At 39.6% G+C, this 14,164-nt stretch overlaps 1 protein-coding gene across 2 annotated transcripts in view; it reads right to left on the reverse strand.

Annotated features, from left to right (window-relative positions):
- rspo2.L (R-spondin 2 L homeolog) overlaps nt 1–14,164 on the reverse strand; it is an 86,177-nt gene that overhangs the window by 25,700 nt on the left and 46,313 nt on the right. For both annotated transcript variants that reach the window (XM_018266662.2, NM_001095530.1), the window contains 3 exon segments: nt 13,111–13,299; nt 5,285–5,428; nt 3,159–3,347 (listed from right to left, as the gene is read on the reverse strand). In XM_018266662.2, coding sequence (XP_018122151.1) covers nt 3,159–3,347; nt 5,285–5,428; nt 13,111–13,299 — 522 coding nt within the window.

Here is a 14,164-nt window from a genome sequence, read left to right on the forward strand (position 1 = left end):
TTGGGTAAAATTTGGCCAAATGTCCATCAGGTTTCATGTCATGCCACTGCATCAATGACCACATTTAGAATGGAAAGAAAAACTGGCCAACAAGATGCAAAAGTGCATCATTCCTACTTGGTTCCTATATGTAGTCTCCCTAAATGATGCACAGTATATAATTTATATTTTGTGAAAGGGAACATTTTCCTCATATTTTAGGGGCCATACAAAAATTTTTAACCGGGAAGTTCGATAACTTCAGTTGGTTTCACCAGAATTAAATCGCTATAGTTGGGGGTGAACTTTCAACTGTGCATGGATAGATAGAATACAATCTTTAGAAACCATGTTTTTTTGTAAATTGGGTATCAATAAATATACTATATAGTCTTTAAGGGGCCGATTCACTAAATTCGAGTGAAGGATTCGAAGTAAAAAAACTTTGAATTTCAAAGTTCGGCAGCCGAAGTCAATGTTAGCCTATGGGGAAGGTCCCCATAGGCTTTCCTAAGTTTTTTTGATCGATTTTTGTTCGATTTGAAGGATTTAATCGTTCGATCGAAGGAATAATCCTTCCATCGTACGATCGCAAAATTTGCGCTAAATCCTTCGACTTCGATATTCGAAGTCAAGGATTTCAATTCCTAGTCGAATATCGAGGGTTAATTAACCCTCGATATTCGACCCTTAATGAATCAGCCCCTAAGTCTGTTCCTATTTACAAAAGCTGAATGATATTAATAAATGGCAGCCTATGAACATTACATAAATAACAACGTTAGTTTTATAATGGATTGCAGCAAAAAAAAAAAAGTTCTTTTGATTTCTCTACATTTAGCCAAAGTCAATTCATATCAAGGCGTAAAGTGAAACATGATTCCATGTGCTGCTTTTGCTTCTGCGGCCTGCTCCCACTCCCCCGAGAAACTCGTGCCAACATAACGAAGTTTAAAGAAAAAAAATAGAGAAAGAGCTTTTGAGAAGGTAAGATTAACGATATGATCCCCGATGGAATGCATTGGTTAATTCATTATCTACAATCTGATTTGGCCGTATGTCCAGATTACACATTTCAGTTTTCTTATAAAGAAAAAATTCGATTTTTATTTAAAAGGCCAGGTAAAATGAACCATAAGATCCCAACAAAGAATAATGAAAAGAAAAAAAAAAACCTCTGTTACTGAGGAGGGACCAGTTTCAGGGGAGCTATTTCTTAACTGAGATGTTATAAAGGCAAGAAATTACAAGGTATGTGTAGCCAACCATCCTAAAGTTCTTAGGACCCATTTGCCGGTACTGTAAGGGGCCGATTCACTAACTTCGAGTGAAGGATTCGAAGTAAAAAAAACATCGAATTTCGAAGTGTTTTTTGGGCTACTTCGACCATCGAATGGGCTACTACGACCTTCGACTATGACTACGAATCGAACTATTCGAACTAAAAATCGTTCGACTATTTGACCATTCGATAGTCGAAGTACTGTCTCTTTAAGAAAAAGCTTCGACCCCCTAGTTCGCCATCTAAAAGCTATCGAACTCAATGTTAGCCTATGGGGAAGGTCCCCATAGGCTTTCCTAAGTTTTTTTGATCGAAGGATATTCCTTCGATCGTTGGATTAAAATCCTTCGAATCGTTCGATTCGAAGGATTTTATCGTTCGATCTAAGGAATAATCCTTCGACCGTTCGATCGCACTACTTCGATATTCGAAGTCGAAAGATTTTAATTCCCAGTCAAATATCGACCCTTTGTGAATCGGCCCCTAAATGTCCCCTATAGTAGTTCTCTTGACAAAGAACCCTCTAATACAGGGGTCCCTAATCTTTTGTTCTTGTAAGCCACATTCAAATCTAAAAAGGTGTAGAGGAGCCAGGCTGTCAACCCCTATGTGGATTGGCAGACTACTGCTTGAGAAAGCCTTAGTGTGGCGAAACGCGTTGCAGTATCCAGGGGGATCATTCCTTGGTGTGGACTTTCATTTTTTATGCTTTTAATCTAAACCACGAAAAAATCGTGAAAAGTTACAAGTTGCCGGTTCTTCATGATCCTCTAGTTTGTGATATCGGTGAAGCAGCGGAAGATCACGAAAAGGAATCGGAGGTTGCGTCTCGCTGTGGAGCGCACGCACTGAAACAGACGGTGCGCCATCTTGGATCATCGTGAAAAGGACATCTGCAGAGAAGTAAATTCGTGAAACAGGCTTGAGGCTGCTGAGAGTTCAAATCCGGCTGTGCCCTTGAGAAATTCCAGAACTGTGTATCTGGTGAGATTAATCCAACTTCTTTTTGGGGGCCTGTGCAGCTGGCAAGGAGGAGAGAGTAGGCGACGCCCCAATATACCCCTTTTAATAATCTGCTCTCTAGATTCAGCCATCTATCGGCCTGCCTGTTTGATATATCTAACTAAATACTCTGCACACTCCACTGCTTCAAAATTCCAGCTCTAACTCCTGGATAATAACTTTTCTGTCTTTTTAAACTACAACTCACAACCATCTTTTTTAAATTACAAGCATACACCAACACCAAGGAGCAGTCATTTGAATTTTCTCCACTGGAAAAGTTATTACTCACTTGAATTGTATTTATTACTGTATTTATTCATAATTTATTTACTGTGTTTCCTGGCCGGCCAGTGTTTTAGTGATTATCTAATAAATTGTACTTTTATTATATTGGTTTTGCAGTCCACCTTCTACCTGTTCTTTGTATTTTGTCTTTATCCCCAATAGGACCTTGGGGATTGAAGACGTGCAGTTTTGACCAATATAATATCCTTTCCCCATCCGTCACAAGACTTCTTTTTAGACTACTGAAGGTTCTGTTTGCCAGACACCTGTTTTTTATGCAGCTAAAAGTTGCCTCCAATCCAGAAATTAAAATATAAGCACCTGCTTTGAGGCCACTGGGAGCAACATCCAAGGGGTTGGTGAGAAACATGTTGCTCATGAGCCACTGGTTGGGGATCACTGTTCTAAGAGCTGAGGGTGACAACCACAAATGTGAGGAACATACTACTGTTTCTACATGATGAATCCAAAGGACCCTTTTACCGAGGAAATCACCATCAATTAGAGAAAGCTAATTATTTCCCCACTTCCAAGTTCCCATGCGAACATAGTCTAATCATATAAGGTAAAATAATCCTTGAACTGTATTATTCTGGCAGTCTCTTACCTCCAGGGCAGTGTCTTATTGCCATCTTACATCTTCTGGATTCAGCAATAGTTGGGCAGGGGATGGTGTCTTTTGCTGGTTTCTTCACAATTTGTCGCGTTCTGGTCTCCAGGCCCCATTTGAAACCGCACGTTCTGTTATTTCGGCTGCATGTGCCCCATTCACTCCATGGCCCTACTTCGCAGCCATCTGGGAAGGCAACAGAAAGAAAAATACTGCTTGTTGTAAGTGTGGTCTTGTGGTTTTATCCAGCATTTAGATAGTGGCTTGCTGCGGCTGAGAAGATGGCTGCCTGTGGGTTTTACTAAGTGCTTGTAACTGTGTGTGTGGCTTGGAACCCATCAAGTACACGGTAGGAGCTTACAATCCAAAGTAAATACAAATAAATTAAAATAATACAAGACTATTATGTCACAAATGGTGTATTTCTGCCCAAAGCACATTACTATGTCTTACTATTGTAATAAGATTCATCTGTTAAGGGGCCAGTATAAATTAAATTATAAAAAAAAAGTGTTCATCATCAAAGTATAGGATGTATTTAGTGTTGCTGTTACTTCTAGTTGTCCTTTTCACTGTTGGTGTTCCCATGAAAACGGGAATTCTGATGGATGTTCAATTTAGTGTCTGCACCTGAGAAAGTGAGGTGGGAATAGGATTTCCTCCTTTTGGCTCATACGATACAGTATTGGGGGTGGGTCTTACCGGGGTCTATGACATAGGGGGTGTGTCATGATGTCAGTGGGGCGGAGTCATTATGTTACATGCTGAATCTAAGATACCTAGTGGATAAGGTGGGTGCACGTGGGATAAAGAAGGAGCTAGGAGAATGGATCAGAGTCTTGCTGGGGTGGGTTGGAGGTGTTTTAGGGATGAAGGAATTGTTATTACAAATTTACCAGCAAGTATATTGCCGATACATGTGTAACACTGCCCTTGGCTGGTATTTTATCGGTTAGGTTGGTGGTAAACCTATGAAGGAGCCCCCCCAAAATTATGTACAGCCCACACATTGTTTAATAGTTTAATTTACAACAAAATATTTCAATGGAGGGGATGCAATTCCCCAATGAAACGATGCTGTGTTTGCCTATATTCTACTGCATGTGGACTTTAGCACAGTGGAGACGAGCTGAGCAAGGTTTATATAGTGAATAAAGTACCCCCTTTTGTAAATTATAAGGATATTATAAGTTACCGAGGAGTTTCATGACCATATAAAAGTACGAGGCCAAGGCCGAGTGTTTTTATACAGGTCATGGAACTCCGAGGTAACTTCTAATATCCTCATATTTTGCAACCGGGGGTACTTTATTTATTATAATACACAAATTTCAGTGAGTCATGTGACAGAAATTACATCAGAACTCACTGTATATAACTGATGACATCAGAACTCACCGTTTATAAGGATATAATTTACAAGCTATTCATGGCTTTTGTGTATTATATACAGATACTGTATTGCAAATCAGCCATCATACAATTATTCATGTAAATCAGAGGTTATTGTTCATCTCAACAAAATGTATTGTTCCTGAAATAATGCTCAAATAGACCGGTTTTAGGGAATCAAGAGGAGATTTGGCAAAAGATGATTTTACTGAATCTAAAGCTGTTTTCAAAAATGTAATGAAAGGCTGAGATTTTTGGGGTAATGTAATAAAAGTCAGTAACGGAAAAACTATTTGCAATGGGAAAAGTTATGCCTTTGTGCGAGCAAATTTGTGCAAATTGAATATAGCTTTTGCGAACCCGGAAACTGTTTATCGACCACTTCCGACAGGGGAAGAAAGTTTGTGAATTTTATAGTTTGCACCAATGCGCAGTGAATGTAATAAAACTTCTTACTGAAAAAGTTGTGTTTGCTCCGAAAGATTATGGGGGGGAATGTAATAAATGGCACCTTCAAGCTCTTCTTAAAAGTGGGCAATGCGCAGTTTAAATTCACAATACAATAACAGTTTAAGGAAGAGTATTACATTGCGAAATGTGAATTTTTATTCTTATTTGTGCAAATTGATTTGCTCTTTGCAGCTTTTATTACATTCCCCCATTTGTGTTTTTTTTGTGAAATTGGTAATGAGGTTAAGTAATGACTCTACGCAGAGAGCTGACAAACTTACCCACACACACCATGGTATCATCCAGTGGTGCAAATCCTTCTGGGCATTCTTCAAAGCATTGCCCCTTGAGGGAGTAAAAGCCCGATTTGCACTTTATGCAAAAATCTCTACTAAAACAAGAGTCGCAATTTTCAATTCTGCATCCTGTTAACAAAAAAAAGAGCAAAATCCAGTTAAGGAAATGGCTTCTGACTTTTGGAAATATTATATATATATATATATATATATATATATTAGAAAAAAGTAAATATTTTCCAGTATGCTGCCAAACACTTGCTGCAAAATCTGTCTCTTCACGGGATCTCTGTGTGCACAGAACAGTCTGCAATTGGCCCAGTCAGTGAGGGGCAGACTAGGACAGTACCACACCTAAATATAGCCATGATAGTGATCACAATAGCTAGGACTGAAATGTATACAGTGTTGGACTGGGCTCAGTGGGTCCCAGCCCTGTTAGGTATCTGAAATGCAGCGGAGGGGGGGTTTCGCTTGCCAGGTCAGTGGCCATGTCTGGTACTGGCCTAGTCCTCCCCTCCCAGAAAAATTATTTTATCCTTATTAAACATGGAAAAAAGTTTGTAAATAGTAGTGATGGGCGAATTTGCGTTGAATTCCTGCGATTCGCGGGCGCCGAATAAATTCCAATTGCCAGCGTCCACTTTTTTTGAACGCCGGCGCATTTTCACCAGCAAAATTCTCGTCAAAAACGAGACGGCGTTTCGCAAATTTTTTGCCGTTTCGCAAATTTCATGGGAAATTCGCAAATTTTTCTGCAAAGCAAAACTCCCCAAATTCGCCCATCACTAATATTTAAAACTTAAAAGAAGATATAACAGCAATAAAAAACTTCTTCCACCAAATAATACTGAATAAAGATGCCCATACATATAAAAGAAAGGTATTTATGATGAAATAGCTTCAGGGGCGTAACTACAGAGGAAGCAGACCCTGCGGCTGCAGGGGGGCCTAGGTGGTATAGGGGGCCCCATGCGGCCCTACTTAATGAGCAATTTCAATATATATTGGTAAAACAGGACAACCTCTGAGTGTTTTGGGGGCCTAATATAAATTTGCTGTGGGGCTCAGTAATATCTACTGAATAGCTTCATACCAGAATGAACAATGGCTGCACACTTTATTAATCAGGTAAGTCCTAGGGAATCAGTGGTTTCTTTCTGAAACACTTTATGCAGCGCTGATACAAGCAACCAACAGACTTATGGGGTTACAGCGGCTGCATTTGGAACTCATTTCTCTCTGCACAATACTGGCTCTCTCCATCAGCGGAATAAATCACTCCTGTCTCAGCCTCTGAGAAACATAGGACTTCTAACACAGCCATTTGCAAACTCCCAAAGGCGTTTTTTGGTTTTTTTTAATTTTTTTTATATTTCTTTCAGCCATCAAGGTCAAACAGGCATATATACTTGTAAAACCTGAGCCGTAAACTAGTCCTTTGTTCTTGGGGAAAGTTGACTATATACATATATATTTAACAAAGATATAGGAGTGACAGGTTTGTTAGAGATTGGTTCGTGAAGCTCAATATGTTTCACTTACATCTAGCTGAGTGGTGGTGTGATGCTGTTTAACAGGTGTAGGGCTAAATAAAATGCTGAAACTAACAATTATAATGCAATGCACTCATTTTTAAAATACAGGTATGGGACCTGTTATCCAGAATGCTCGGGACCTGGGGTTTTCCGGATAATGGATCTTTCCGTAATTTGGGTCTTCATGCCTTAAGTCTACTAGAAATTAATTTAAACATTAAGGGGCCGATTCACTAAGGGTCGAATTTCGAAGTTAAAAATACTTTGAAATTCGACCCTCGGATTGAAATCCTTCGACTTCGAATATCGAAGTCGAAGGATTTAGCGCTAATCCTGCGATCGATCGATCGAAGGATTTTCCGTTCGATCGAACGATTAAATCCTTCGAATCGAACGATTCGAAGGATTTTAATCCAACGATCGAAGGAAAATCCTTCGATCAAAAAATCACAGGCAAGCCTATGGGGACCTTCCCCATAGGCTAACATTGACTTCGGTAGCTTTTAGCTGCCGAAGTAGGGGGTCGAAGTTTTTTTTAAAGGGGAAGTACTTCGACTATCGAATGGTCGAATAGTCGAACGATTTTTCGTTCGATTCGTTCGATTTCGTTCGAATTCGAACGAATTTAACCAATTCGATGGTCGAAGTACCCAAAAAATACTTCGAAATTCGAAGTATTTTTCATTCGAATCCTTCACTCGAGCTTAGTGAATCAGCCCCTAAATAAACCCAATAGGCTGGTTTTGCTTCCAATAAGGATTAATTATATCTTAGTTGGGATCAAGTACAAGCGACTGTTTTATTATTACGGAAAAAAAGGAAATCATTTTTAAAAATTTGGATTATTTGGATAAAATGGAGTCTATGGGAGACAGCCATTCCGTAATTCGGAGCTTTCTGGATATCGGGTTTCCGGATAAGGGATCCTATACCTGTAGTAGTGTTCAGTCCATCATTTTCACACTGCTCCATGATAAACTTTCACCAAAATTAATAATTTGACACAAAATCTGCAATTTCATAAATAAGGAGTACAAGAAATTTTTGTCATCATTGACTTAGCAGTGATCAACATTTGCATCTTGTTGTCAGATGTAATGCAAACTACCCATGCAAAAAAAAAACCTTCACAAATATTCATTTTAGTAAATATATCCAAAGAGTGTTTTTTTTAGCATCTATGAAAGATTTAAGGTTTTACTACTGAGCTTCCCAACGCTACATAAAGGCTAGGGATTCTAGAGACATAGTTGGAGCAATTGCGGGTTGTAGCAGAGGAATATGTTTAGGCTGAGATTGGGTAACAAGAGTAAGTGGGTCCCTGCATGGCTCTCGTTGAGGACTTAAGCTTCTATTGGTCATCAGTGGTAACTGGAAGCTCAATGTTGTCTCCGCTCCAACTTTCACTATCCCTGGTGGCAATTGCCATTATTGTTGCAATAGACAAAGAGAGCCCTGGAAAACTTTTTTGGATACTTTCATGTGAGATGACTCTGATCTTTGAGCCCATCTGGCTCCAGCCTTACGATACACGTCACCATATGATATCCCTCATGTTTCCAACTGACACAGGAATAGTAAGCTTTATGGAATGTTTAAGTGCCAAACTGAATGTGTGTGTTGTGTCCACATGCAAATGCTTTATTTTATATGAATCTCATTTAAATTTGTGAGTGAGATAAGCACAATGATGGACACCTCTTAAGATATTGGAGCCAGATTAAATGCCCTCTCTGCCCCATCAAAATATAATTCCTGGCAGACAATAGAGGAGTCCTGTAAGTATAAATCTGTTATTTTGCCTGAGGTTTATTAAGCCTCAAAGAGGCTATATCTCTGGTAGTTGAAATATGGGATTCAAGTCTGCCATTATGTTATGTGTGTCTTCTGTTCTATTCATCCAACTGGCAACGACCTGCTGCGATTATTCTGCTGTATCACATGGATTCATGAAACTCACTTCCTGTGATGGATATTTAGCATAAAATACAGGTTTAAGAAAAATATGTGCAGAACAGTTGTAGCCTGTGGGTCATATCTTAAGCACGTCTTTCCAATCTCAAGATGACATAGGCTGTGTCACGACCGGCACCCAATACCAGAACAAGTGCCAAGGACCCTGGTCTCGGCTCGGCTTCACCAGTAGTGTGACCACCTTTGGGCTTCGGGAGGAGCCCTCAGTTTAATTGGGTGCCACCTGGACTTAACGAGGGGTACAAGGCGAGGTGTTCTGGCTGGCAAAGGGGCACGACCGGATAGCAAGAGTCTTTGGGCAGAAGGTCAAGGACAAGGTGTCTGGTGGAAACGGAAACAGGACAGATGGATCAGGACAGGCAGATAACAGAATCGTCAGGCAGGCAAGGGGTCAAAACCAGGTAATCAGACAGACTGGATCAGGCAGAAGGAGTTGTCGTTAGGCAGGCAAAGGGTCAAAACTGGGTAATCAGACAAACAGGATCAGGCAGGCTCGGTAGTCAATAAACAGGCAGGATCAGGATACAGAGGTCAGAATAGTCAGGAACAGGCTGGGTCAAACACGGAAAGAACAGTCAGGATAGCAAATTCAGGAACAGGTAGCACAAGGCTCAGGAAACCACAGGATAAGATCCTATAACAGGCACTGGCTACAGGTCTGAATGGGCCCCTAAATAGGGTCCCAATTCGCGCCAAAACTTGCGCAATTTCACGCCAATGAGCACCTGCGCCTTTAAGAGACGTGCAGGCGCCCCGCTGCCCACTAGACCACCAGGGTAGGTTTCTTACAGGCTGTCTTGCCGGCAAAGGAAGGACAGGAGCGGCGCATCGGGTGTCCACGCCAAGGACGCGGCGTGGACCCCGCTGCCCACTAGACCACCAGGGTAGGTTTCTTACAGGCTGTCTGACAAACAGGAAGTCAAATGTCATACTTTTATTGATAGCATACAATATTTCTCAACACAACCACTTGGCCATCTCAGAGCCGTGTAGTGGAGTTTAATTACTTTTTATTTAAAGGGAATGCTGTATGAAGCATGAGGCATATGAAGATTGTATTACATTTATTGTACAATGGAAAGGCTTTTGGATGCTTTAAGGCCTCCTCAGCCTAAGTTATTGGGTTCTTCTACCAGCAAATACCAACTGTAACCTCTCTGGTTCTTCTACCAACTATAAGCACCCAGGTTCTGCTAGCAACTATTACCAACTGTAGATTACTGTACTGTAAACGAATCTAGCCATGGTCTACTGAATTAAAGCAGACCTTGGGTTAGAGTGGGGGTTGGTCAGCTATGGGAAGCCATTTGTTTGGAGGGGTCTGGGTAGGGGATCCTTCAGGGGCAATGCAGACGTGAGTCAGCTAAAACTAACCCATCCAAGACTCCTCCTCTCTTTCATCAATATGATCACAATGCTAATCTATTTTATGAAAAGGTTGCATTTCTTAATTTTCCTAGTAGAAAAATAATATATTTACAAAAGAAAAACCAATCAAGATGAAAAATAAGTATAATAAAGAAGAGGCTTGGATATCCTGTAATTATCTGTAGAAATTATGCCATCAGTGCCAGTGCTTAGTAATTGGTGCTTAGTGATGGACTTTGTGTCACATGACTTATTAAAACGTTTATATTAAAAGAATAATCTACTGTAATGTATTGTATTGTAAAATATCAGGATATAAAATGTCAACTCATGCCTTTATACGGTAATAGAACTCCAAGTTGACCTAAAATATCCCTATATTTTGCAACAAAGGGCTATAATATTCCCTATATAAACATTGCACTGAATGACAGGTCAGGCAATCTAAGTCCCCATGTGTCATTATCTTAAAGAGAAGAAGGTGGAATCTAGTGGATATAAAGTGTGGATGTGAATATAAAAGTAATGGATGCTGAACAAGTTATTATGTACCCCAAGTGCTAAAACAGTTTGAGTTTAGGCTATTCCTTTTAGTGTAATAATCTGAGCAATAAATGCAATATCTTGGTCAATTTGCATAGACAATTATCCAGGCAAATTAAGTCTCAACTAGTGGGCTGTAAAGATTTTGGCTGTTTCATTGTCACTAGGACCAAGGCTTTACTAGGGAATTAAGGAAAAGTGAAGAATATGCACAATATAATGTAACCACAAGTTTATAATTCCATTATACACCATTTTCCTTCTACAAGTCTCATACTGCTGATGTACAAAAACATTTAGACTACTGAATTAACTCATGTGCTGGAGAAAGGAGATAAAAATTACATTAACCAATACAAATCACCTATAATAACGCTTACAATGGCCAGCTTTAATCAACCTGATTAAAATACTTTTAAAAATCCAGTATTTATAGAAAATGATATAAATCATGTGTTAATGTACTGTATTGAACAAAAGTTGGATAAGCGAGCCGTGCCAAACCTCCAGCCACATCAAAGATTATCGTTTTAAGAAGATTAAACCAAAGTGACATTTTTACATTTTCTGTCTGGGATTTCTGGCAAAGAATTAGCTCATAATATCTCTCCCCCCCCCCCACCATTTTCATATTGGAGAATACATCAGGGATGTTAATATTAAGACCCTTCATAATCTCTCAGTTGTGGGATTGCTTGTGAATTATAATACATTATCAACCTTACAAACATAGCTTTAAAAAAAGATAGTATGAAGATGTTTAGTTTATTGTAAATCCCTTTAAATTTTGTTGAGCAAGTCCACCCCACCCCCTTTGACTAACAACAACCAACTGAAAACCTTCCAAGTTAGAGAGTCATATTCTAGATATCTTTTATATCCAAAGCCATTTCCAAAGTCATTAAGGTCATGAGGTCATAAGCCATCAAATAAACTAACTTCACAAAACCTATTCACCATAAAATGTATAGCTATATAGGGTATAAATTAGGGATGCACCAAATCCTCTTTTTTATGAGGAAAGATTCAGCCATATACCGAACCGAATCTGAACCCTACTTTGCATATGTTAATTAGGGAAATGAGGAGGAAAGAGAACCATGCATGCAAACAAAATTAAAAAGTGTTTGACTTCCTTGTTTGAGTGATGAAAAGTCACATGATTTTTTTGGATTCGGATTCGTTTTGGTCAGGCACTTGGATTTGGCAAAATCCGAATCCTACTGAAAAAAAGTCGCATTCTGAACCGAATCTAGGATTCAGTGCATCCCTAGTATACAGTAACGTAGCTAGAGGGGAACGGGCCCTGGTTTGGGACGTGCAGCCAGGCCCCCCACCCCCCTTCGTACGCCATTTTTTCTGCCGCCGGAGTCCCATAATCAGTGGGAATCAGTGGCGCACGAGCTGCGGGGGGCCCTGAGGGGGTGCGGACCCTGGCCCAATCGCACCACCTGCTCCCCCGTTAGTTACGCCACTGTTAGTTACTCCACTGCTAGTATAAATGTACCACCCAAAGCCAAACCTTAAGAAGCCTCCCACCACTCACTTAGGAAGAAGATACACTGAGAACAACCACCTTTATTGCAAAGAATGTGAGATTAGTTAATGTTCTGGAAAACTAGAATACCACTAAGTTGTTTAAGAATAGGCTAAGATAACTCACATGTTCGCAGTTACGGTAAAGTCTAGCTTAGCCAAATGCTACACACTCCATCCTAACGTTCTAACTCCCATATGAGCAGCGCGATTTTAACTGTCCTGATTGGTATTTACATCTGGTTTGTGAAACGATGACCTACTGTTTGAATAGCCGTCCTTTTTGACAGAGGGAATTCAGCCATTAACTCCGCCATAGTGGCATTGATAGAAGCTAGATTGGTCGGTCTTTGAATGTACTTGACCTTACAGATGTGCCTTTATAAATTCAAGGTGGAAGTACAAGGGAAGAGTGACAGGAAACGTCTCTCAAATATGTATTAAATTATGCGGTTGGCTGGAGATACAAGTGCTTCGGAAGTGTTGAAACAGAAGTTTTTGGTTTTTTTCTAGTCTGGGTCATGACTGCTATTACCTGGGAATGTTGCACCAACCTCCCAAAAAAAGAGACAAATCTGGTGATTTGAAATATATGAAACATCCCAGACTACTTTTTTCTGTACAATTTGCAGTTCCCTATCATTAAATATATTTACTTTTTTAACAATACATTTTTAATCTAATGTGTTTTGGTTTTCTCTCTTCGGTTTTCTCTTCCATGTGTCAATGGTCGTTTTTTTTCCTTAAGGCAACCAATAAATTTAGATGCTACTGGACATACCCAATTAAATACATACAGTGAGTGTGTAAGTATAAAATAACACTTGCAAGTTAATGAATAAATCTGCTTACTGGAACACCTGTTCATATCAGGTCCTCTGACTCCATAGTATCCCGGAGGGCAGGACTGCAGACACTCTCCATACTGCCTCATACCTTCTCTTCGCAGAAAGAAAAACAGTTTTGGCTGGCAGCGGAGGCACCCATTATCTTTTGAGCAGGACAGGCAACCTTTGCATATCGGGTTGGTCCCATAGCTGGCTGTAAAACAAAAAACATAAAAATTACATTTGAAACACGTAAGGAATATCAATTGCCAGTACACAGTTAAAAGAGGAAAATGTACCTATCAGTTTCACAAAATGAAAGTTTAGGGTGGGGTGAGAGGAACCATTAAAAAGAAGAATATTGCCAGTTTGGATACTCGTAAAGGAACCTGAATTGAAAACAGACCCACTTCAATGCTATACTGCTTACTTTGGATACTGGTCAATAAATGATCCCTTTTATATCATAAAATAAAAGTTGTAAACAAATGCTTAATACCTTATTTTTTTGCTATTGGCGAGAGCACCTATTTCATTTCACTTTCTTCCACCCATCTGTAAACGATTACTAAAGCTGGGCAAACACGTAAATATCCACTCGATTGGTGAGGTCAAGAAGCGTGCAGATCTTTGTAATATATAAATTGTGACCCGCACAGAAATACAAATCATGCTGATCCAATCAGGTCAATAATCAAATAATAATGGGGGCTTATGAAAAGGGACTACATGGTGTACAATGACACAAAATATACATCGTAAATCCCTGTATTTATCTACATTTAAAACATTAGTACTGAAAACACAAGGGATCTGCAAAAATTCCTTTGCATACAATTTTATATTTACTCCATAAGGACAACTGAAATTCAGTGTATGGGTACTTTAGCCAAAGGCTTTACATAGCAGCGACTGCCAAGTATGAGGAACATGGTGTCCATGTGAACTTCACCAGACCTGTAAGTGACACAAGGCAGGTTGGGTCCACAGCCTGAGAAAAACAAATGCTCTGTAGAAGACCTCATACATTGCTACATGGAAAAGAACACACTAAGTACTTGTGAAAATAAATATTTATT

Source organism: Xenopus laevis, chromosome 6L (genome assembly GCF_017654675.1).
Source record: "Xenopus laevis strain J_2021 chromosome 6L, Xenopus_laevis_v10.1, whole genome shotgun sequence".
NCBI lineage: Eukaryota > Metazoa > Chordata > Amphibia > Anura > Pipidae > Xenopus > Xenopus laevis.